The following is a 27,142-nucleotide window of genomic DNA, read 5'->3' as shown; positions in this document are numbered from 1 at the left end:
TCGGCACTCTGGAGAACAATAGGCCTGAGCCTGAACCACCACCTGCATAGGTGGGTTGGGGAGGGGGGTGTAGCACAAGTGACGGCAGCCACCCTCCCTTCCCTCCCTTTAGTTTAGGGGGATTTTTGTTGTTTGGGGTTTTTGTTATTCTTGAGGTGCTTCCGGGGTTAGCACCTTTAGGGGGGGTACTGTCACGTCCTGGCCAGTATAAGGATTAATTGTCATTGTAGTTTGGTCAGGACGTGGCAGAGGGTATTCGTTTTATGTGGTTCGGGGTGGTGTGTTTGTTGAAGGGGCATTTGATTTAAGTATTCCGGGGTGTTTGGGCACTGTTTGATATTCATGTATTCTATGTTTAGTCTAGTGAGTCTATTTCTATGTTTAGTTAATTGGGGTTGGGACTCTCAGTTGAAGGCAGGTGTTGTCTATTTGCCTTTGATTGAGAGTCCCATATATTAGGGTGTGTTTGTGTTTGTCATTTGTGGGAGATTGTTCTGTGTTTAGCCTTCTGTTTTGTTGATCGTTCGTTCTTTTGTTATTTTGGTGTTCATTTTGAATTTATTAAATGTGAAGATGAGCATACACATACCTCCTGCGTTTTGGTCTCATCACTACGACAACCGTGACATGGGGAGTGAATTATGAGACAAATACTGTATGCTGATGTAGAAAACATTTAAATGTAGATTTGTTTTTTGTTATTGCTTTATCTATTTTACATGTAAAAAATATATTGCCGATTGAAACTTTAATTGGTGACTATGGAAACCAATAGAAATGTAAGGAACGATGTATTCCATCTCCAACTTTATCCTCTGGAATCCTTTAACAGTCGGCAACACGCTGTAGACATGTGGTCGTTACCAGGTTACGGAGCCGTGAGGGGAACGGCACCTCCGTACCTTCAGGCTCTGATCAGTCCCTACACCCAAACGAGGGCACTGCGCTCATCCACCTCTGGCCTGCTCGCCTCCCTACCTCTGAGGAAGCACAGTTCCCGCTCAGCCCAGTCAAAACTGTTCGCTGCTCTGGCACCCCAATGGTGGAACAAGCTCCCTCACGACGACAATCACCACCTTAATACGCTGCAGGCATGTGGTCGTTACCAGGTTATGATGAGGTCTTAACTCTGACCAGTAGGCTACAGAATATAGTGGTCACAATTATGACCAACTGGTCAGACAGAGCTCACAATTATGACCAACTGGTCGTATGGTGGACAGAAAAAAGGCGTAATATTCTGACCACTGAAAAGACGTCAAAATATGTTATTTTTCAACCAGTTTGCGACCAGAATAAGACCATAAAAAAATATGTCGTCTTTTCAACCAGGTTTTTCTCATTGCGAAGTTCTGATATTGTATAATATAATGGCACAGACGGATTTCAAAGAAAACTCAATCTGAGACATTCATGGTCTGTTTACATATATTTTAGGGTTCTATTTATACAGACAATTGGTATAAACCCTGTATAAACTGTATTTATAATTACATGACAATATTTTAGGTTGACTACAATTCTATTAAAACATTTCTGATACCTTACTTTTATTTTCCTGCATAAGTAAAATAAGAAGAAAAAATGAATTGCCATTAATTCCAATTAGTATATTGGTTTTGGATTTCTCCCTGACCAAGATGGCTGCCATTTCCGCCATTCTGGAACTTTTAGGGCTTATGACTCAACCCCTCTAGTAATTTAGTAGGATCTTTATGAGTTATGCCTTGTTGAAGTACATCAATATCACATCATTAGAACAAGAGATGTGTAAATAATCCAGCTAGTTGAGGCCATCTGTGTCTCTCTGGGCAGCACCCTGTGTGTCGTTCACAGCATCACGCCCTAGTATCTGTGTATCTCTGGGCAGCACCCTGAAGGTGTCGTTCACAGCATCACCACCTGGTATCTGTGTATCTCTGGGCAGCACCCTGAAGGTGTCGTTCACAGCATCACCACCTGGTATCTGTGTATCTCTGGGCAGCACCCTGAAGGTGTCGTTCACAGCATCACCACCTGGCATCTATGTCTCTCTGGGCAGCACCCTGTGTGTCGTTCACAGCATCACCACCTGGTATCTGTGTCTCTCTGGGCAGCACCCTGGGTGTCGTTCACAGCATCACCACCTGGTATCTGTGTATCTCTGGGCAGCACCCTGTGTGTCGTTCACAGCATCACCACCTGGTTGCAGTAATCAGCTACAGTCGGCTATCAGGCAGACTGTCACCACTGTTGGCAATAAGAAATACAGCAAAGCTCCACTGAGTTTCTCTCTGTCTGGTTTAAAAGGGATCCGTTTATAGCCATTCTTCTTGAAGGGGTTTCTACAGCTGTGATGTTGGCTGGAGAACACTATAAGTGAGTGAGTGGAGACATGAGATCTGTGTTCAACATGTGATTGTGCCCACCTCCCGTAGCAGTAAGGTTTAACCACTGACCCAGGACCAGTTTAACCCTTCATGACTGACCCAGGACCAGTTTAACCCATCACCACTGACCCAGTACCAGTTTAACTCTTCATCACTGACCCAGGACCAGTTTAACCCTTCATGACTGACCCAGGACCAGTTTAACCCTTCATGACTGACCCAGGACCAGTTTAACCCTTCACCACTGACCCAGGACCAGTTTAACCCTTCATGACTGACCCAGGACCAGTTTAACCCTTCATGACTGACCCAGGACCAGTTTAACCCTTCATCACTGACCCAGGACCAGTTTAACCCTTCATGACTGACCCAGGACCAGTTTAACCCTTCATGACTGACCCAGGACCAGTTTAACCCTTCATGACTGACCCAGGACCAGTTTAACCCTTCACCACTGACCCAGGACCAGTTTAACCCTTCATCACTGACCCAGGACCAGTTTAACCCTTCATGACTGACCCAGGACCAGTTTAACCCTTCATGACTGACCCAGGACCAGTTTAACCCTTCATCACTGACCCAGGACCAGTTTAACCATTTACCACTGACCCAGGACCAGTTTAACCCTTCACCACTGACCCAGGACCAGTTTAACCCTTCACCACCCAGGACCAGTTTAACCCTTCATCCTCCAGGACCAGTTTAACCCTTCACCACTGACCCAGGACCAGTTTAACCCTTCACCACTGACCCAGGACCAGTTTAACCCTTCACCACTGACCCAGGACCAGTTTAACCCTTCACCACTGACCCAGGACCAGATTAACTCTTCACTACAGTTTAACTGTATGACTACGTCCCAAATGGCACCATATTCCCGATAAAGGTCACCCTACACCCTACACTCTTAGACAAAAGGTGCTATCTAGAACCTTAAACGGTTCTTCAGCTGTCTCCAATGGGGACAGCTGGAGAACCCCAGATTCCATTCTAACCCTAACCTTAAAGGGTTCTTCAGCTGTCTCCAATGGGTCAGTCTCCAATGGGGACAGCTGGAGAACCCTTTAGAACCCTTTAGAACCCTTTAGAACCCTTTGGAACCCTTTTTTCTAAGAGTGAATAGGGCTCTGGTCTATAGTAGTGCACTATATAGGGAATAGGGCTCTGGTCTATAGTAGTGCACTATATAGGGAATAGGGCTCTGGTCTATAGTAGTGCACTATATAGGGAATAGGGCCCTGGTCTATAGTAGTGCACTATATAGGGAATAGGGCCCTGGTCTATAGTAGTGCACTATATAGGGAATAGGGCTCTGGTCTATAGTAGTACCACTATATAGGGAATAGGGCCCTGGTCTATAGTAGTGTACTATATAGGGAATAGGGCTCTGGTCTATAGTAGTGCACTATATAGGGAATAGGGCTCTGGTCTATAGTAGTGCACTATATAGGGAATAGGGCTCTGGTCTATAGTAGTGTACTATATAGGGAATAGGGACCTGGTCTATAGTAGTGCACTATATAGGGAATAGGGCCCTGGTCTATAGTAGTGCACTATATAGGGAATAGGGCTCTGGTCTATAGTAGTACCACTATATAGGGAATAGGGCCCTGGTCTATAGTAGTGTACTATATAGGGAATAGGGCTCTGGTCTATAGTAGTGCACTATATAGGGAATAGGGCCCTGGTCTATAGTAGTGTACTATATAGGGAATAGGGCCCTGGTCTATAGTAGTGCACTATATAGGGAATAGGGCTCTGGTCTATAGTAGTGCACTATATAGGGAATAGGGCTCTGGTCTATAGTAGTGCACTATATAGGGAATAGGGCCCTGGTCTATAGTAGTGTACTATATAGGGAATAGGGCCCTGGTCTATAGTAGTGCACTATATAGGGAATAGGGCCCTGGTCTATAGTAGTGCACTATATAGGGAATAGGGCTCTGGTCTATAGTAGTACCACTATATAGGGAATAGGGCCCTGGTCTATAGTAGTGTACTATATAGGGAATAGGGTGCCATTCTGACCCTACGAGTATTCAGGATGAGGAAAACCTATAAGGGCTGATCCTGGACCTGTTAAATATCTGGCTGACATGGTAACTATCATCAGATAAGTGTTGTTATGGAGACAGCAGGAGTAACCATCATGAGCTGACTGTCCCATTGTTGTTGTGTGTTTATCACATACAACACTCTTCTTAAATCTATTTCCTGTTTATCACATACAACACTCTTCTTAAATCTATTTCCTGTTTATCACATGCAACACTCTTCTTAAATCTATTTCCTGTTTATCACATACAACACTCTTCTTAAATCTATTTCCTGTTTATCACATACAACACTCTTCTTAAATCTATTTCCTGTTTATCACATACAACACTCTTCTTAAATCTATTTCCTGTTTATCACATACAACACTCTTCTTAAATCTATTTCCTGTTTATCACATACAACACTCTTCTTAAATCTATTTCCTGTTTATCACATACAACACTCTTCTTAAATCTATTTCCTGTTTATCACATACAACACTCTTCTTAAATCTATTTCCTGTTTATCACATACAACACTCTTCTTAAATCTATTTCCTGTTTATCACATACAACACTCTTCTTAAATCTATTTCCTGTTTATCACATACAACACTCTTCTTAAATCTATTTCCTGTTTATCACATGCAACACACTTCTTAAATCTATTTCCTGTTTATCACATACAACACTCTTCTTAAATCTATTTCCTGTTTATCACATACAACACTCTTCTTAAATCTATTTCCTGTTTATCACATGCAACACTCTTCTTAAATCTATTTCCTGTTTATCACATACAACACTCTTCTTAAATCTATTTCCTGTTTATCACATACAACTCTCTTCTTAAATCTATTTCCTGTTTATCACATACAACACTCTTCTTAAATCTATTTCCTGTTTATCACATACAACACACTTCTTAAATCTATTTCCTGTTTATCACATACAACACTCTTCTTAAATCTATTTCCTGTTTATCACATACAACACTCTTCTTAAATCTATTTCCTGTTTATCACATACAACACTCTTCTTAAATCTATTTCCTGTTTATCACATACAACACTCTTCTTAAATCTATTTCCTGTTTATCACATACAACACTCTTCTTAAATCTATTTCCTGTTTATCACATGCAACACACTTCTTAAATCTATTTCCTGTTTATCACATGCAACACACTTCTTAAATCTATTTCCTGTTTTAGTTCCTCTATTATAATCACAATGTTAAAATATGAAAATACATTTAGAGGACGCAGTAGTTTGAGCCCAAAAATAGTTACAACATTGGTGTTATAATTCTGCTTTAATTAATACCCTCCACTCTCTCATCAGGAAAACTGCCTGGAAGTCCAGAATTTCCATTCTCATTAGGGGGAACAATCAGCAAGAACTAGGTCAGCTCAACAGTAGAGTTACTGTACGTTTCAGAGAACTGCAAATGGTGGCCTTATGGCACAAAGGAAATGAAGAGGATTTTAGTACGTCGAATAACTTCCCTGAGACCGAGGATGTCTTTCTACCAGTTTTTTTTATTTTTTTTTTTAGATGAAGACAGCGTTTAATGTGTTGCTCTTCCGCTAGACTGACAGATGCATAACAGGCCGTGAAGGACAGGCAAGCTGGTTCATTCAGACAAATAATAATATTGTATCTGGTAACATTGACTGTTTTTTTTTCAGAGTTTACAAAATATTACTGTGACGACGAATGTAATGTTTCTGCCTACTCTAGAGTCTCTGTATTCCCACAACAGGTGGAACATTCTAGCAGGCTCACACAGTAACAAGACACTTGAAGCAGGCTTGGCTGGGTGTTTTCTGTGGGTAGGTGGTCCTGTCTGGGTGTTTGCTGTGGGTAGGTAGTCCTGTCTGGGTGTTTTCTGTGGGTAGGTAGTCCTGTCTGGGTGTTTGCTGTGGGTAGGTAGTCCTGTCTGGGTGTTTTCTGTGGGTAGGTAGCCCTGTCTGGGTGTTTGCTGTGGGTAGGTAGCCCTGGCTGGGTGTTTGCTGTGGGTAGGTAGCCCTGGCTGGGTGTTTGCTGTGGGTAGGTAGTCCTGTCTGGGTGTTTGCTGTGGGTAGGTAGTCCTGTCTGGGTGTTTGCTGTGGGTAGGTAGTCCTGTCTGGGTGTTTTCTGTGGGTAGGTAGCCCTGTCTGGGTGTTTGCTGTGGGTAGGTAGCCCTGGCTGGGTGTTTGCTGTGGGTAGGTAGCCCTGGCTGGGTGTTTGCTGTGGGTAGGTAGTCCTGTCTGGGTGTTTGCTGTGGGTAGGTAGGTCCAGAAACATAATCCAGATATATAACAAACAGATATATTGTTTATGGCTGTGGGTTATAGAAATAGAATCTAGATAAAAATATCATCTATGTTTTTCTGTGTTGTAGAAGGCTGGTTTCCTGTTCCTAGTTGAAGACATCAATGGGGTCATCATGATTCATGGACTCATTGATCACCTGTCGGGGAGGGACAGAGAGGAAACAGTTAGCACCTGGTCAGAGTCATTGATCACCTGTTGGGGAGGGACAGAGAGGAAACAGATAAACACCTGGTCACAACTGGACTCTGTGGCTCAGTCAGAGCATTACACCGAGGGTCTTGGGTTCCATTCCGTTATATGCATGACTCTTAATGGCTTGGATGAAAGCATCTGCTAAATGGGATACTGTTAGGCTACGTAGCCTTGTTCACGGTGTCCAACCCCTCTACCCAGAGTGTTAGGCTACGTAGCCCAGAGTGTTAGGCTACGTAGCCCAGAGTGTTAGGCTACGTAGCCCAGAGTGTTAGGCTACGTAGCCCAGAGTGTTAGGCTACGTAGCCCAGAGTGTTAGGCTACGTAGCCCAGAGTGTTAGGCTACGTAGCCCAGAGTGTTAGGCTACGTAGCCCAGAGTGTTAGGCTACGTAACCCAGAGTGTTAGGCTACGTAACCCAGAGTGTTAGGCTACGTAGCCCAGAGTGTTAGGCTACGTAGGCGTGTTCAAGGTGTCCAACCATTCTGCGTGAAACGTGCTTTGATGATTAAATCCAAAAAGTCAGATTTAATTGTAATTAAAAAAAAAAAAAATTTAAGCTCTGTTGACAGAGTGCCACATTCTACCAGCGACTTTGATGATTGTACATGTGGTGTTCATCTGTAAAGTTATTTGTGCGTGTCGTAAAAATCTACATTACTGTACATGAACACGACACCAGCTGAATTACATGTGAAAGGTTCCGCTCACTGCACCGTTGACGTAACACAGAGAAAAGCTTGTTTTTCGGATAAATCTTTTGGAAAAATTACAGGAATTTATATGATAAGCGTATAATAAAATATGAAAAATACTACATGTCCTGTCTCAAAATCTATATCCAGCTTAGCCTCTATAGCCTTAATTCTCTCACAGCATCCAGCCTAGTTGACACAATGCTATTTTCTGGCCTCCATTTGATTTAGTCACCCTAGTCTTGGCCATCCTTACAAGGGTAGAAACTCCCAAGAACATTTGAATGGATAATGATAGAGATGTAGTTTGGACCATTGATCCATCCCCGGTCTGTGTGTCTAAAATGGAGGCTCAGAGTTACAGACCAATCAACCCAGAGAATCGGTGTGTCTCAGGTGGTTGTGGGTTTCGATTGTCACGGGCCGCCAGAACCAAAAGCTTTCAGAAGATGGACGAGCTGACCGTACCTGTCCATCTCTGGTCTCGATCGTCTTGATCAGAACCTTTTTGGACATCGTGGTTTCAACCGTGGGTCTGGAATCCATCATGGTTTCTATAGCGACAGATGACAATGAAGAGAGGAGTTTTTCAGCATATTATTGATTATTGATACAGCATATCATTGATTATTGATACAGCATATTAATGATACAGCATATTAATGATACAGCATATGATTGATTATTGATACAGCATGTTATGAAGTGATTTCTAATCGTTGGTGAGCGAGTATCTACGGAACAGGACCCACCTCTCAGGTTTAGGGAGGAGAAGTTTGGCAACGGAGAGGTGATTCTGAAATGAGAGGAAGAACATGGAACCTTTGAGTCAATCAGTATTCTTTGTTTCCTCATCTCAATGTCCTTCATCGTCATCACTATCATCACCATCACCACAATCACCACCATCACAATCACCACCACCACCATCACCACCATCACCACCACCACCACCATCACCACCACCACCATCACCATCACCACCACCACCATCACAATCACCATCACCATCACCACCACCATGATCACCACCATTATCACCATCACAATCACCACCATCACCACCACCACCAGCATCATCACCACCACCATCACCACCACCATGATCACCACCATCATCACCACCACCACCATCATCATCATCACCACCATCATCACCACCATCATCATCATCACCACCATCATCACCACCAACACCATCATCATCACCCTCATCACCATCATCACCACCATCATCATCACCACCACCATCATCACCACCACCATCACCACCACTCGTAAAACTGACTATCCTACCGATCCTTGACTTTGTCATACTCAGCAAATTGGACTCAGCAAATTGGATGCAGTCTATCACAGTGCCATCCGTTTTGTCACCAAAGCCCCATATACTACCCACCACTGCGACCTGTACGCTCTCGTTGGCTGGCCTTCGCTTCATATTCATCGCCAAACCCACTGGCTCCAGGTCATCTATAAGTCTCTGCTAGGTAAAGTCCCCCCTTATCTCAGCTCGCTGGTCACCATAGCAGCACCCACCTGTAGCACGCGCTCCAGCAGGTATATCTCACTGGTTACCCCCAAAGCCAACACCTTCTTTGGCTGCCTTTCCTTCCAGTTCTCTGCTGCCAATGACTGGAACGAACTACAAAAATTGCTGAAGCTGGAGACTCATATCTCCCTCACTAACTTTGAGCACCAGCTGTCAGAGCAGCTCACAGATCACTGCACCTGTACATAGCCCATCAGTAAACAGCCCATCCAACTACCTCATCCCCACATCCCCTTTACTCCCCAGTATCTCTACTTGCACATTCATCTTCTGCACATCTATCACTCCAGTGTTTAATTGCTATATTGTAATTATTTCGCCACCATGGCCTGTTTATTGCCTTACCTCGCTAATCTTACTTCATTTGAACACACTGTATATAGATTTTTCTACTGTATTATTGATTGTATGTTTGTTTTACTCCATGTGTAACTCTGTGTTGTTGTTTGTGACGAACTGCTTTGCTTTATCTTGGTCAGGTCGCAGTTGTGATTGAGAACTTGTTCTCAACTAGACCCACCTGGTTAAATAAAGGTGAAATAAAAAAATCTAAAGAATCACCATCATAACCATCATCATCATCACCACCATCACCACCATCACCATCATCACCACCATCACCACCATCACCACCACCACCATCACCACCATCACCATCACCACCATCACCACCATCACCACCATCACCACCATCACCACCATCACCACCATCACCACCATCACCATCATAACCATCATCATCATCACCATCATCACCACCATCACCATCATCACCATCACCATCACCACCATCACCACCATCATCACCATCATCACCATCAACGTCACCTGCTCTCCTCTCCCCTCCAGTAGTTTCCTGTAGGTAGCTATCTCTCCTCTCCCCTCCAGTAGTTTCCTGTAGGTAGCTATCTCTCCTCTCCCCTCCAGTAGTTTCCTGTAGGTAGCTATCTCTCCTCTCCCCTCCAGTAGTTTCCTGTAGGTAGCTATCTCTCCTCTCCCCTCCAGTAGTTTCCTGTAGGTAGCTATCTCTCCTCTCCCCTCCAGTAGTTTCCTGTAGGTAGCTATCTCTCCTCTCCCCTCCAGTAGTTTCCTGTAGGTAGCTATCTCTCCTCTCCCCTCCAGTAGTTTCCTGTAGGTAGCTATCTCTCCTCTCCCCTCCAGTAGTTTCCTGTAGGTAGCTATCTCTCCTCTCCCCTCCAGTAGTTTCCTGTAGGTAGCTATCTCTCCTCTCCCCTCCAGTAGTTTCCTGTAGGTAGCTATCTCTCCTCTCCCCTCCTGTAGTTTCCTGTAGGTAGCTATCTCTCCTCTCCCCTCCAGTAGTTTCCTGTAGGTAGCTATCTCTCCTCTCCCCTCCAGTAGTTTCCTGTAGGTAGCTATCTCTCCTCTCCCCTCCAGTAGTTTCCTGTAGGTAGCTATCTCTCCTCTCCCCTCCTGTAGTTTCCTGTAGGTAGCTATCTCTCCTCTCCCCTCCAGTAGTTTCCTGTAGGTAGCTATCTCTCCTCTCCCCTCCTGTAGTTTCCTGTAGGTAGCTATCTCTCCTCTCCCCTCCTGTAGTTTCCTGTAGGTAGCTATCTCTATGTCCAGGACCATTTACCTGCTCTCTTCTCCCTCCAGTAGTTTCCTGTAGGTAGCTATCTCTATGTCCAGTGCCATCTTGACATTGAGGAGATCCTGGTATTCTCTGAGGTGTCTGGCCATCTCGTCCTTCATGGTCCTAATGTCCTCCTCCATACCACTGATGTTGTCCTGGTAACCAGACGACTCCATACTGAAGTTCTCCTCCATCTCCCTCATCTGGCGCTCCATAGACTCATTCTGAGAGGAGGAGAGGGGAGAGAGAGAGAGGAGAGGGGATAGACACAGGGGGAGAGGGAGAGAGAGAGAGGAGAAGGGATAGACAGAGGGGGAGAGAGAGGGGATAGACAGAGGGGGAGAGAGAGAGAGAGAGAGGGAGGGAGGGGGAGGAGAACGAGCAGGTAGAGGGAGAGCAAGCGAGTGCCATCACTCAAACAGAAAATGCTGACTCACTAGACAGATTCCGCTTAGTGTGACAGGTGTTGTACTCACGCTTCCCTTCAGGGCATCGATCTCACAGGTGAGTGCCTGCACCTGGCGTCTGTAGTCATTAACCTCTTGCTTAGCAATCCGTAGAGACTCGTTGTTACGGGCTGCAGAGTCAGTCAGGTCAGCAAACTGCAGACAGGAGAGATAGACCTGAGACTGTCAATAGGCATATCGTAACACTGTACAGGAGAGATAGACCTGAGACTGTCAATAGGCATATCTTAACACTGTACAGGAGAGATGGACCTGAGACTGTCAATAGGCATATCTTAACACTGTACAGGAGAGATAGACCTGAGACTATGAATAGGCATATCTTAACACTGTACAGGAGAAAGACTTCAGGAGACAGTAGAGGGAGGAAGTCCCCATCCACATCGACAGGGCCGCAGTGGAGAAGGACAAAAGCTTAAAGTTTCTCGGCATACACATCACTGACGATCTGAAATGGTCCACCCACACAGACAGCGTGGTGAAGAAGGAGCAACAGCGCCTCTTCAACCTCAGGAGGCTGAAGAAATTTGTCTTGGCACCTAAAACCCTCAAACTTTGAACAGATGCACAATTGAGAGCATCCTGTCAGGCTGTATAACCGCCTGGTACGGCAACTGCACCGCCCACAACCGCAGGGCTCTCCAGAGGGTGGTGCGGTCTGCCCAACGCATCACCGGGGGCGAACTACCTGCCCTCCAGGACACCTACAACACCCGATGTCACAGGAAGGACAAAAGATCAAGGACAATAACCACCCAACAGTAACTCCTGCAGGGTGTAGGGTGTAGACAGTAACTCCTGCAGGGTGTAGGGTGTAGACAGTAACTCCTGCAGGGTGTAGGGTGTAGACAGTAACTCCTGCAGGGTGTAGGGTGTAGACAGTAACTACTGCAGGGTGTAGGGTGTAGACAGTAACTCCTGCAGGGTGTAGGGTGTAGACAGTAACTCCTGCAGGGTGTAGACAGTAGGGTGCAGACAGTAACTCCTGCAGGGTGTAGGGTGTAGACAGTAACTCCTGCAGGGTGGTGGGTGCAGACAGTAACTCCTGCAGGGTGTAGGGTGTAGACAGTAACTCCTGCAGGGTGTAGGGTGTAGACAGTAACTCCTGCAGGGTGGTGGGTGCAGACAGTAACTCCTGCAGGGTGTAGGGTGTAGACAGTAACTCCTGCAGGGTGTAGGGTGTAGACAGTAACTCCTGCAGGGTGTAGGGTGCAGACAGTAACTCCTGCAGGGTGTAGGGTGTAGACAGTAACTCCTGCAGGGTGTAGGGTATAGACAGTAACTCCTGCAGGGTGTAGACAGTAGGGTGCAGACAGTAACTCCTGCAGGGTGTAGGGTGTAGACAGTATCTCCTGCAGGGTGTAGGGTGTAGACAATAACTACTGCAGGGTGTAGGGTATAGACAGTAACTCCTGCAGGGTGTAGGGTGCAGACAGTAACTACTGCAGGGTGTAGGGTGTAGACAGTAACTCCTGCAGGGTGTAGGGTATAGACAGTAACTCCTGCAGGGTGTAGACAGTAGGGTGCAGACAGTAACTCCTGCAGGGTGTAGGGTGTAGACAGTATCTCCTGCAGGGTGTAGGGTGTAGACAATAACTACTGCAGGGTGTAGGGTGTAGACAGTAACTCCTGCAGGGTGTAGACAGTAGGGTGCAGACAGTAACTCCTGCAGGGTGTAGACAGTAGGGTGTAGACAGTAACTACTGCAGGGTGTAGGGTGTAGACAGTAACTCCTGCAGGGTGTAGGGTGTAGACAGTAGGGTGTAGACAGTAACTCCTGCAGGGTGTAGGGTGTAGACAGTAACTCCTGCAGGGTGTAGGGTGTAGACAGTAACTCCTGCAGGGTGTAGGGTGTAGACAGTAACTCCTGCAGGGTGTAGGGTGTAGACAGTAACTCCTGCAGGGTGTAGGGTGTAGACAGTAACTCCTGCAGGGTGTAGGGTGTAGACAGTAGGGTGTAGACAGTTTTTAAACATGACTTTTTTAAACAAACCTAAACCTATGCAACATAAACCAATTAAAAACAGTACTGTAGCAGTGGGGTTTGTGCAGTAGACTCAATACATTATCACCGCATACTGGCCACGCTTGAATTGCCCTGCCAATGTTGTTCTTCTCAGACTATTTTGAAATTATATTTTAAAATTGTAGGTATATGATCACACTGATAATAGCTAATTTGTTAAATGACTTGTGAGGCACAGCTTAGTGAGCGTAGGAATTACTGGACAGATGGCCTGCATCTGGTCAGTCTGAGGGGAGGGAGAGAACAGCTATCTCGCCCAACTCACCGTCCCTCCGCTGAGAAAAGGGGACAGTCTCCCAGCTAACGGCTAAACTCAAGTCACTCTGCATTATTTCATGCACCAATTCATGTTGTTACTCCGATGTCCAGTTAAAGTCCTCGATGTAAAGACAGACAAGCCGCCAGTAGTAGGGAGAACGTACATTGTCTGGCTTATAGAAGTGTTGAATAATACAAAGTGTTGACAGTGCTGAGTAACAAATTAAACATGAACTCACTCATATAAACAGCAGCTCTTTGCTGCATTCGTTGAGTCTCTCTCAAGTCATAGTTGTAAACGTTTTGAAATCTCTCAGTATGAATTTTGGTGTGTGTTCAAGGCTTCTTTTTCAGTCTATGGAGAGTGGGAAATTGCAGACCCGTGATCTGATCTGATTGGCCAGCGATAGGCCTATAGATGCACTTGATTGGCTCTCTGGGCCTGCCGGGTAGGTCGGAGTTCTACATCCAGACACATGAAATGATTCAAAATGGAAACACTTTGTCTTCCCAGCACTAGGGCTGCTGAATCAAGTGCACCTACATTCCGACACATGAAATGGGTTAAAATGGGTTAGGGGACTACTGCTGTAGGATATAGGGTCTAGGGTTAGGGGACTACTGCTGTAGGGTATAGGGTATAGGGTAAAGGTGTCACGGCTGTTCAAAGGATCGGACCAACGCGCAGAATGGTTGTAGTTCCACATATTTATTTATTCCTTGAAACGTTTGCAAGACACCAAAATACTTGTAAAAACAAAACAAACCGTGACGCAGAGAGAAACAAACACTACGTACTCAAAATTTAATCACCCACAAAACCCAGGAAGAAAAAACCCTACTTAAATATGATCTCCAATCAGAGGTAACGAGGACCAGCTGCCTCCAATTGGAGATCAACCCAAAAAACAACAACATAGAAATAGAAAAACTAGAACTTAAAACATAGAAATAGAAAACATAGAAAAACACAAAACACCCCTTGTCACGCCCACCACTCTACTATAGAAAATGACCTCTTACAAGGGTCAGGACGTGACAATAGGGTATAAAGTGCAGACTACCTTAGACTTGTACCAGTCTACAGATTCCTGCAGGGTATAGGGTATAGGGTGTAGGCTGTAGAGTATAGGGTATAGGGTGTAGGGTGTAGGGTATAGGGTGTAGGGTGTATGGTGTAGGCTGTAGGGTGTATGGTGTAGGGTGTAGGGTGTAGGGTGTAGGGTGTAGGGTATAGGGTGTAGGGTGTAGGGTGTAGGGTGTAGGGTATAGGGTGTAGGGTGTAGGGTATAGGGTGTAGGGTGTAGGGTGTAGGGTATAGGGTGTAGGGTGTAGGGTGTAGGGTATAGGGTGTAGGGTATAGGGTGTAGGGTATATGGTGTAGGGTATAGGGTGTAGGGTATAGGGTGTAGGGTGTAGGGTGTAGGGTGTAGGGTATATGGTGTAGGGTATAGGGTATAGGGTATAGGGTATAGGGTGTAGGGTGTAGGGAACAGCCTACCTTAGACTTGTACCAATCGTCTGACTCCTGCATGTTCTTGGAGGCCAGGTTCTCGTACTGAGAGCGGACGTCCCTGAGAGCGCCAGTCAGGTCTGGCTTCACCACATCAATGTCCATCTGCACCTGCTGCGACACCTGCACCTGAGACTGCAGCTCCAACAGCTCCTACAGACAGGGGTCAGAGGTTAGAGAGGGGTCAGCACCTGAGACTGCAGCTCCAACAGCTCCTACAGACAGGGGTCAGAGGTTAGAGAGGGGTCAGCACCTGAGACTGCAGCTCCAACAGCTCCTACAGACAGGGGTCAGAGGTTAGAGAGGGGTCAGCACCTGAGACTGCAGCTCCAACAGCTCCTACAGACAGGGGTCAGAGGTTAGAGAGGGGTCAGCACCTGAGACTGCAGCTCCTACAAACAGGGGTCAGAGAGATCCTATGAATTAGGTTTGAAGAGTTAGCGAGGTAACTTCTGTTAACTCTGAGTTCATCTCGGGATTAGCCAGTCACACGAATGAGGCCCAGCTTTAAGCCAGGTACATTTCCATGGCAACAAATCCTTCAGAACGAACCTGCTCCAGGGCAGGCTAACTCACAGCTAACCTCACTTAACCTGAATGAAATGACTGAGCCGCGAGTTGAGGACCAATGAAATCAGATTCCCTCCTTCTTGGAAAGGTTGCGTCATCGTCCCCTTTATTTGAGGAAGACGACTAATGAAATATTTGACGAATTAAATGTGTGTAAAAAAAAAATGGTAATATTAAAATACCTACCACATTATATAGTAATGACAGAATGCGTTTGAAACTTCTGGAATTGTAAAACTTTTGTAATGACATAATAACATTTATTTAATCGATAGGAAAAGGTGCTTGAGCATTGATGAGGACACCAAAGACGGCATTAACGATAAGTCATAAAATAAAGATTATTAACGATAAGTCATAAAATAAAGACGTCATTTCTTAAAGCCTATTTCACACCATCCCTCTGGGGTCAGGGGTCAAAGAAGGGGGAGGGTGTGTGAGAGATAGTGTGTGGGTGTTTACATCCGTGTTGTTGTGTGTGTGGGTGTTTACATCCGTGTGTGTGTGTGTGTGTTTACATCCGTGTGTGTGTGTGTGTGTGTGTGTGTTTACATCCGTGTTGTGTGTGTGTGTGTGTGTGTTTACATCCGTGTGTGTGTGTGTGTGTGTGTGTGTTTACATCCGTGTGTGTGTGTGTGTGTTTACATCCGTGTGTGTGTGTGTGTGTGTGTTTACATCCGTGTGTGTGTGTGTGTGTGTTTACATCCGTGTTGTTGTGTGTGTGTGTGTGTTTACATCCGTGTGTGTGTGTGTGTGTGTGTGTTTACATCCGTGTGTGTGTGTGTGTGTGTGTGTGTGTGTGTGTGTGTGTGTGTGTGTGTGTGTGTGTGTGTGTGTGTGTGTGTGTGTGTGTGTGTGTGTGTGTGTGTGTGTGTGTGTGTTTACATCCGTGTGTGTGTGTGTGTGTGTGTGTGTGTGTGTGTGTGTGTGTGTGTGTGTGTGTGTGTGTGTGTGTGTGTGTGTGTGTGTGTGTGTGTGTGTGTGTGTGTGTGTGTGTGTGTGTGTGTGTGTGTGTGTGTGTGTGTGTTCTGACCTCATCGTGTAGTTTCTTCATGAAGTTGATCTCCTCCTGAAGCGATTCCACCTTCCTCTCCAGGTCCAGACGAGACAGAGCTGCGTTGTCCACATCCTGAATACAACATGACGAACAGGGATAACCACACACACACATTTTCTTCATAGGTCAAGACAGAAATGTCCTCATGAAACTAATTATTTCTCTCTCGCCTCTCTTTCTGTAACTTACCGAGAGACTACCAGAGCCAGACGGGTCACATTGTGTTTCGCTCTGATAACCCTGGCTGGTCCCCCACCCATCCCTCCCTCCCTCCCTCCATCCCACCCTCCATCCCTCCCTCCATCCATCCCTCCCTCCCTCCCTCCATCCATCCCTCCCACCCACCCTCCCTCCCTCCCTCCCTCCCTCCCTCCCTCCCTCCCTCCCTCCCCCCCTTCCCTCCATCCATCCCTCCATCCATCCCACCCTCCCTCCCTCCCTCCCTCCCTCCCTCCCTCCCTCCCTCCCTCCCTCCCTCCCTCCCTCCCTCCCTCCCTCCCTCCCTCCCTCCCTCCACCAGACAGAACTCCATTGCCCTGCTATCCTCCCCTCTGCTCCATCTGTCTCCTAAAGCAGCCAAAAGACTTCTCCCACTGCTGCCAAAATAGAGGCCTGGTCAGCCAGCCGTACTGACAGAGTCTCCAACAGCAGCCAAAAGACTTCTCCCACTGCTGCCAAAATAGAGGCCTGGTCAGCCAGCCGTACTGACAGAGTCTCCTACAGAAGCCAACAGCCAGTCACCTAGAGCCAGCCATCTCTACAGCAGGCTGAGGGCCTGAGCCAGGTCTGCCGTGGTAGACCCCCATGATAAATATATGGGTGGTATGGATCAGAAGCTCTGCAGCAGCCAGCCATCTCTACAGCAGGCTGAGGGCCTAAGCCAGGTCTGCCGTGGTAGACCCCCATGATAAATATATGCTGCAGCAGCCAGCCATCTCTACAGCAGGCTGAGGGCCTGAGCCAGGTCTGCCGTGGTAGACCCCCATGATAAATATATGGGTGGTATGGATCAGAAGCTCTGCAGCAGCCAGCCATCTCTACAGCAGGTCTGGATGGATGGATGGATGGATGGCTGACAGAGCAGGACCTGGCTTGTGGGGTCCACCCGGAGATCGGGTCCCCCAGATAGCATATGAACAAAATGTTTAGAATGACAGTGAATTAGCTTTTAAAACAGCGTGAAAGTTTTCTCTCAGCCCATTGGTAAAATGTGTAGACTGGCAGGAAGTTAGCTCAGGGAATCTGGAATGTCGGGATAATCCTTGTCCGGCAGAAACATTTATTTTTATGGATTTTGATGCATTATTTGAACTTAAAATGTACATTCAGGCAAATTTTATAAGAGAAAAGATTTGTTTTGGGGAATTTTCTAAATACTTTCAATATTACTCATTTCTATGTCTGGAAATGCCCGGAGCAAAGGATCCCAATTTCAAACTCTCCCAAATAGTTTGTAAAAAATAAAATAAAAAACGGCCAATAATGGATATTAATGATCGTATGTAGTTTCTTGCAATAGCCCTCTGACTTTAAATAACATTTTGTTCAAATGTTGATTCCTAAAAGATGTGTCCGGAGATTTGATCAACCGTCAGATTTGTCTAAAATCCTAAATTAATCAGGAATGAGCAAGGCCACCTATACTATAAGGACCCCCTTATGTCCTCATTACATCTAGTGCAACAAGACCATTCATGGTCTGGAACGTTCTCTACTGATGACAGATTTAAACAAACAAAATTGGAATCACCATGGTTACAACCATGAACCGTCACCTGCCTGATAGATTAAAATAGAACATTAACATTTAATTTGGAGTCATAAAGCACCTGAGGAGAAACTGCAATGCTACTGTCTATACCAGCTGAATGAGGAAGAACAATTACGTTCTTGTCAACTCCGTCACTGATGGTTAAGATTGTTCTTAAGATCGTTTCTCTGGTCAGTATTCTGAAAAAATATATTACAATCACTGTTCTGCTTAAACAATGGCAGTATTTGCTGTGCTGGACCTAAGGGATAATGTTTGCATTATAAATGTTGATTGATGTTCTAAATCTAGCAAAACATGTCAAAATGCAAACGTTAATGAAATTAGCCCTGGAGCATCCAATAGTGTTATAAATCAGTCCCCTCCTGTACTCCCTGTTCGCTCATGACTGCACGGCCCGGCACGACTCCAACACCATCATTACATTTGCAGATGACACAACGGTGGTAGGCCTGATCACCGACAACGATGAGACAGCCTATAGGGAGGAGGTCAGAGACCTGGCCGTGTAGTGCCAGGACAACAACCTCTCCCTCAACGTGATCAAGACAAAGGAGATGATTGTGGACTACAGGGAAAAGAGGACTGAGCACGCCCCCATTCTCATTGACGGGGCTGTAGTGGAGCAGGTTGAGAGCTTCAAGTTCCTTGGTGTCCACATCACCAACAAACAAACATGGTCCAAGCACACCAAGACAGTCGTGAAGAGGGCACGACAAAACCTATTCCCCCTCAGGAGACTGAAAAGATTTGGCATGGGTCCTCAGATCCTCAAAAAGTTTTACAGATGCACCATCGAGAGCATTCTGACTGGTTGCATCACTGCCTGGTACGGCAACTGTTCCGGCTCCGACCACAAGGCACTACAGAGGGTAGCGCGAACGGCCCAGTACATCACCGGGGACAAGCTTCCTGACATCCAGGACCTCTATACCAGGCGGTGTCAGAGGAAGGCCATGAAAATTGTCTAAGACTCCAGCCACCCTAGTCATAGACTGTTCTCTCTGCTACCGCACGGCAAGCGGTACCGGAGCGCCAAGTCTAGGTCCAAGAGGCTTCTAAACAGCTTCTACCCCCAAGCCATAAGACTCCTGAACATCTAGTTAAATGGCTACCCAGACTATTTGCATTGCCCCCCCCCCCTCTCCACACCACTGCTACTCTCTGTTGTCATCTATGCATAGTCACTTTAATTAACTCAACCTACATGTACATACTACCTCAACTAACCGGTACCCCCTGTATATAGCCTCCACATTGACTCTGTACCGGTACCCCCTGTATATAGCCTCCACATTGACTCTGTACCGGTACCCCCTGTATATAGCCTCCACATTGACTCTGTACCGGTACCCCCTGTATATAGCCTCCACATTGACTCTGTACCGTAATACCCTGTATATAGCCTCCACATTGTCTCTGTACCGGTACCCCCTGTATATAGCCTCCACATTGACTCTGTACTGGTACCCCCTGTATATAGCCTCCACATTGACTCTGTACCGGTACCCCCTGTATATAGCCTCCACATTGACTCTGTACTGGTACCCCCCTGTATATAGCCTCCACATTGACTCTGTACCGGTACCCCCTGTATATAGCCTCCACATTGACTCTGTACCGGTGCCCCCTGTATATAGCCTCCACATTGACTCTGTACCGGTACCCCCTGTATATAGCCTCCACATTGACTCTGTACCGGTACCCCCTGTATATAGCCTCCACATTGACTCTGTACCGGTACCCCCTGTATATAGCCTCCACATTGACTCTGTACCGGCACCCCCCCTGTATATAGCCTCCACATTGACTCTGTACCGGTACCCCCTGTATATAGCCTCCACATTGACTCTGTACCGGTACCCCCTGTATATAGCCTCCACATTGACTCTGTACCGGTGCCCCCTGTATATAGCCTCCACATTGACTCTGTACCGGTACCCCCTGTATATAGCCTCCACATTGACTCTGTACCGGTACCCCCTGTATATAGCCTCCACATTGACTCTGTACTGGTACCCCCTGTATATAGCCTCCACATTGACTCTGTACCGGTACCCCCTGTATATAGCCTCCACATTGACTCTGTACCGGTACCCCCTGTATATAGCCTCCACATTGACTCTGTACCGGTACCCCCTGTATATAGCCTCCACATTGACTCTGTACCGGTACCCCCTGTATATAGCCTCCACATTGACTCTGTACTGGTACCCCCTGTATATAGCCTCCACATTGACTCTGTACCGGTACCCCCTGTATATAGCCTCCACATTGACTCTGTACTGGTACCCCCTGTATATAGCCTCCACATTGACTCTGTACTGGTACCCCTTGTATATAGCCTCCACATTGACTCTGTACCGGTACCCCCTGTATATAGCCTCCACATTGACTCTGTACCGGTACCCCCTGTATATAGCCTCCACATTGACTCTGTACCGGTACCCCCGGTATATAGCCTCCACATTGACTCTGTACCGGTACCCCCTGTATATAGCCTCCACATTGACTCTGTACTGGTACCCCCTGTATATAGCCTCCACATTGACTCTGTACCGGTACCCCCTGTATATAGCCTCCACATTGACTCTGTACCGGTACCCCCTGTATATAGCCTCCACATTGACTCTGTACCGGTACCCCCTGTATATAGCCTCCACATTGACTCTGTACCGGTACCCCCTGTATATAGCCTCCACATTGACTCTGTACCGGTACCCCCTGTATATAGCCTCCACATTGACTCTGTACCGGTACCCCCTGTATATAGCCTCCACATTGACTCTGTACCGGTGCCCCCTGTATATAGCCTCCACATTGACTCTGTACCGGTACCCCCTGTATATAGCCTCCACATTGACTCTGTATCGTAACACCCTGTATATAGCCTCCACATTGACTCTGTACCGGTACCCCCTGTATATAGCCTCCACATTGACTCTGTACCGGTACCCCCTGTATATAGCCTCCACATTGACTCTGTACCGGTACCCCCTGTATATAGCCTCCACATTGACTCTGTACCAGTACCCCCTGTATATAGCCTCCACATTGACTCTGTACTGGTACCCCCTGTATATAGCCTCCACATTGACTCTGTACCGGTACCCCCTGTATATAGCCTCCACATTGACTCTGTACTGGTACCCCCTGTATATAGCCTCCACATTGACTCTGTACCGGTACCCCCTGTATATAGCCTCCACATTGACTCTGTACCGGTACCCCCTGTATATAGCCTCCACATTGACTCTGTACTGGTACCCCCTGTATATAGCCTCCACATTGACTCTGTACTGGTACCCCCTGTATATAGCCTCCACATTGACTCTGTACCGGTACCCCCTGTATATAGCCTCCACATTGACTCTGTACCGGTACCCCCTGTATATAGCCTCCACATTGACTCTGTACCGGTACCCCCTGTATATAGCCTCCACATTGACTCTGTACCGGTACCCCCTGTATATAGCCTCCACATTGACTCTGTACTGGTACCCCCTGTATATAGCCTCCACATTGACTCTGTACCGTAACACCCTGTATATAGCCTCCACATTGACTCTGTACCGGTACCCCCCTGTATATAGCCTCCACATTGACTCTGTACCGGTACCCCCTGTATATAGCCTCCACATTGACTCTGTACCGTAACACCCTGTATATAGCCTCCTCATTGACTCTGTACTGGTACCCCCTGTATATAGCCTCCACATTGACTCTGTACCGTAACACCCTGTATATAGCCTCCACATTGACTCTGTACCGGTACCCCCTGTATATAGCCTCCACATTGACTCTGTACCGGTACCCCCTGTATATAGCCTCCACATTGACTCTGTACCGGTACCCCCTGTATATAGCCTCCACATTGACTCTGTACCGTAACACCCTGTATATAGCCTCCACATTGACTCTGTACCGGTACCCCCTGTATATAGCCTCCACATTGACTCTGTACTGGTACCCCCTGTATATAGCCTCCACATTGACTCTGTACCGTAACACCCTGTATATAGCCTCCACATTGACTCTGTACCGGTACCCCCTGTATATAGCCTCCACATTGACTCTGTACCGGTACCCCCTGTATATAGCCTCCACATTGACTCTGTACCGGTACCCCCTGTATATAGCCTCCACATTGACTCTGTACCGGTACACCCTGTATATAGCCTCCACATTGACTCTGTACCGGTACCCCCTGTATATAGCCTCCACATTGACTCTGTACTGGTACCCCCTGTATATAGCCTCCACATTGACTCTGTACCGTAACACCCTGTATATAGCCTCCACATTGACTCTGTACCGGTACCCCCTGTATATAGCCTCCACATTGACTCTGTACCGGTACACCCTGTATATAGCCTCCACATTGACTCTGTACCGGTACACCCTGTATATAGCCTCCACATTGACTCTGTACCGGTACCCCCTGTATATAGCCTCCACATTGACTCTGTACTGGTACCCCCTGTATATAGCCTCCACATTGACTCTGTACCGGTACACCCTGTATATAGCCTCCACATTGACTCTGTACCGGTACCCCCTGTATATAGCCTCCACATTGACTCTGTACCGGTACCCCCTGTATATAGCCTCCACATTGACTCTGTACCGGTACCCCCTGTATATAGCCTCCACATTGACTCTGTACCGGTACCCCCTGTATATAGCCTCCACATTGACTCTGTACCGGTACCCCCTGTATATAGCCTCCACATTGACTCTGTACCGGTACCCCCTGTATATAGCCTCCACATTGACTCTGTACCGGTACCCCCTGTATATAGCCTCCACATTGACTCTGTACCGGTACCCCCTGTATATAGCCTCCACATTGACTCTGTACCGGTAACCCCTGTATATAGCCTCCACATTGACTCTGTACCGGTACCCCCTGTATATAGCCTCCACATTGACTCTGTACCGGTACCCCCTGTATATAGCCTCCACATTGACTCTGTACCGGTACCCCCTGTATATAGCCTCCACATTGACTCTGTACCGGTACCCCCTGTATATAGCCTCCACATTGACTCTGTACCGGTACCCCCTGTATATAGCCTCCACATTGACTCTGTACCGGTACCCCCTGTATATAGCCTCCACATTGACTCTGTACCGGTACCCCCTGTATATAGCCTCCACATTGACTCTGTACCGGTACCCCCTGTATATAGCCTCCACATTGACTCTGTACCGGTACCCCCTGTATATAGCCTCCACATTGACTCTGTACCGGTACCCCCCTGTATATAGCCTCCACATTGACTCTGTACCGGTACCCCCTGTATATAGCCTCCACATTGACTCTGTACCGGTACCCCCTGTATATAGCCTCCACATTGACTCTGTACCGGTACCCCCTGTATATAGTCTCCACATTGACTCTGTACCGGTACCCCCTGTATATAGCCTCCACATTGACTCTGTACCGGTACCCCCTGTATATAGCCTCCACATTGACTCTGTACCGGTACCCCCTGTATATACTGTTATTTTTTAATGCTCCTCTTTAATTACTTGTTACTCTTATTCTTTTATCTCTTATTTCTTATCTGTATTTTTTTTAACTGCACTGTTGGTTAGGGGCTCGTAAGTAAACATTTCACTGTGAGGTCTACTACACCTGTTGTATTCGGCGCATGTGACAAATAAAATTTGATTCGAATTGAAAACAAAAATAAGTTTGCAGATTTGTATGACATATTTAAATAATCTGATGTCATAATTTAACCCATCATGTCCTTTTAATAGCCGTTTACTGCAGTGGGATAAATCCGGATCACACCGAGTGAATCTTGGTTATTCTTAAACACATCTACTTGGAAACAAATGTATACACATCACGCAGCTAGTTATGGGCTTAAAGATAGAAGACACCTGTACCATCTCAGATATAGAGATGAAATGTATAAAATGTTTAGTTTGCATCCCGATATTACACTTCATATACGTCACAGAAGACTGGAATATAACATAACCGCTTGACATAGAAACACTGGATTTTCCGCATAAAAAAAAAAAAGGATTTTGTTTATGAATTATGAAAAATATTAAAATCCTCTAGAGTCTAAGCCCTGTCTAAGCCCAGTCTAAACCCTGTCTAAGCCCCGTCTAAACCCCGTCTAAACCCCGTCTAAGCCCAGTCTAAACCCCGTCTAAACCCTGTCTAAACCCTGTCTAAACCCTGTCTAAGCCCCGTCTAAGCCCCGTCTAAACCCCGTCTAAGCCCCGTCTAAGCCCCGTCTAAACCTCGTCTAATCCCTGTCTAAACCCTGTCTAAGCCCCGTCTAAGCCCCGTCTAAGCCCTGTCTAAGCCCCGTCTAAACCCTGTCTAAGCCCTGTCTAGGGCTCCAGAATGAATTATTGGATGAAACATTGAATTTGGCATTACCTCTATTAGCCACTAGCCAATAGAAACGCAATTAATAACAGGTTCACTACATGGAACAACAGATAGTCCAAACAATAAATCAAAAGGAAGTGTGTTCTGAAGTGTCTGTCCTCTATCTGAGAAATAAGTAAGATTAGGGAACTATTTCTATTTACATGTATTTATCTCCTTGTTTTAGGCACTAAACTATCTCCATAAATACTTCCATTCATTATTAAACTGGCACCGGCCCCCATCTTTAGTCTTGTGAGGCATCCTAGGGCAAAACGCAGAACACCACGTTCATGAGAGTCTCAGCTTTCAATAGAGTGGTTACAATTACATTCCACACGTGATGCCACTAGAGGGAGAATTGGTCATTTGACTGCATTTACATGGTGCGATTGCTGATATTTTGATGGACCAAAGTATAGATTATTTATATTATTTAACATGTTGTATTATTAAGACAAAATAATATCCCGTCTTTCAAAAATTCCTGATCTCTAAAACAGCATAGTTATCTCTCAGCCTCATGGCAATGGTATGTGTAATGTGTAAAATAGCATGAGGATGACCTATAAAACCGCACATTTTTCTCTCTGCCCATGAAAGAAAAATAATTATTTATTAAGCATGTTACTACTGCACTGTTGGAGCTGTTGGAGCTAAGAACACAAGCATTTCACTACGCCCACAACAACTGCTAAATATGTGACCAATAAAATGTGATTTTGATTTGATTCATAAAACGCTCCAAACCAACTCATATTACATCAGAATCTCATTCAGGTCTCTACACTCACAGAAACAAAAACTACCCCATTAATCTGTATTTGCATCTTTGTTTGTTGTTGTGAACAGCATTGCTCAAACAGGGATTTATGGAACAGTGTAAAACTAAAATCTAACATTGAGTGCAGAGACAGTATCCAGAATGAGTTTCTGATGTAATATATTATATATATATTCGGAGCGTTTTAGAACATGTTTTTATAAACATTTTCATAATGCATATTGTAGTCAATGACAAGTGATGACTCTCTGTAATGAAACAAAATATTTAAAACGACAAGCACAGAAACAGTGAAAATAAGGCCACATGTTAAAACTGGGTGAACTTCCCCTTTAACTAAGATGTGCTGTAGTATGAATCTGTTTCCTACCCCTCTGAAGCTCTGCATGGTGCTCTCCGATTCCTCACGCTGCATCATCTCTTCCTGCAGTCTGGAAAGCACAACACCATACTGTTACTGAGCATAATATCTTGTGTTAGAGAGTCCTTTCAACACATCCAAGAACACTTTTAAAAGTGCATCAAAAGTGTGTAAAATCAGACCCCAATAAACGGGCATTTCAACAACCACTACTCATTCAGACGTTGGTCTCACTAACTCACTATGTGCTTGTCTGAGAATCGAATGAGGAGCACGCAATGAATGCATTATTGAAAATAAAGTCATTACTAGCGTAATGAACCACACCTAGACCCCTTATTAAATAATGTTGACTCTAGGTGACCCATTACTCAACAACTACCAGGGTAAACATGGACTATATTGGAATACGTGTCTTGTAGTGCCATCATTGAATAAAACGTTTCATCGTGTAGGATATATCATGGTGATGAATTTCTGCATAACTTTTCGGTAAACTATTCGGTAAACATGTAACTGATTGTCTTACTTCTCTCTGAGCCGGTCTACATCATCAGACAGATTGTCTCGGTGCACCTCCACTCGCGCCTTCTCGTTCGTCAGCTGGTCCACCTGTCGCCGCAGCTCGCGCATCTCGTCCTCGTACAGGTCCCCGATGCGGGATCGGGACGTGCCCTTCCCTCGTAGCTGCTCGAGCTCTGCCTGCAGGATCTTATTCTGCTGCTCGAGGAACCGGACCTTCTCGATATAGCTCGCGAAGCGGTCGTTGAGCGACTGCATCTGAGCCTTCTCGTTGGTCCGGTTAGTCTTGAACTCGGAGTTCACGGCGTCGGACAGAGAGAAGTTCAGGGTCTCGGAGGACAGCCGGGGCATCGGGGCGCTGCTGCGGAGCCGCTGGGTCCTGGTTGCGTAGACCCCCGGGGCGGCGGAGGACAGACCGAAAGAGACCCGAGAGGAGCGCACCGCCACCGGGTTGGAGTACAGCTGGCGGCTGGAGGAGTAGGAAGGGTGGCTCATGTTCCTTTCCCCGCCAAAATACTTCTTATAGGAGGACTGAGGACCACGGGCTGCTGTCATCCTGAGATGTGGAGCTAATTAGGTTACTAACTTTTAGTTCCTCTGGGTCTGGTTCCTGTCCGGTTCTGTTCTGTTCTGTCTCTCTAGTCACAGCTATGGTTCAGCG

The 27,142-nt window shown here is 46.2% G+C and overlaps 1 protein-coding gene across 1 annotated transcript; it reads right to left on the bottom strand.

Moving 5' to 3' along the window:
• Window positions 1–5,925: 5,925 nt before the first annotated feature.
• On the bottom strand, window positions 5,926–27,142 carry LOC106594165 (vimentin A2). Its single transcript, XM_045714363.1, has 9 exons — window positions 26,489–27,142; window positions 25,969–26,029; window positions 16,620–16,715; window positions 15,005–15,169; window positions 11,229–11,354; window positions 10,756–10,976; window positions 8,362–8,405; window positions 8,078–8,163; window positions 5,926–6,859 (listed from the first exon to the last, which is right to left on the bottom strand). The coding sequence occupies exons 1-9, from the start codon at window positions 27,034–27,036 to the stop codon at window positions 6,809–6,811; spliced, it is 1,398 nt and encodes a 465-aa protein (XP_045570319.1). The 5' UTR covers window positions 27,037–27,142; the 3' UTR covers window positions 5,926–6,808.

The sequence above is a fragment of the Salmo salar genome, chromosome ssa03 (assembly GCF_905237065.1).
Source record: "Salmo salar chromosome ssa03, Ssal_v3.1, whole genome shotgun sequence".
In the NCBI taxonomy this organism is placed as follows: domain Eukaryota; kingdom Metazoa; phylum Chordata; class Actinopteri; order Salmoniformes; family Salmonidae; genus Salmo; species Salmo salar.
The sequence above is the reverse complement of the archived record's forward strand: the minus strand, read 5'-3'. Positions and strand labels throughout refer to the sequence as shown.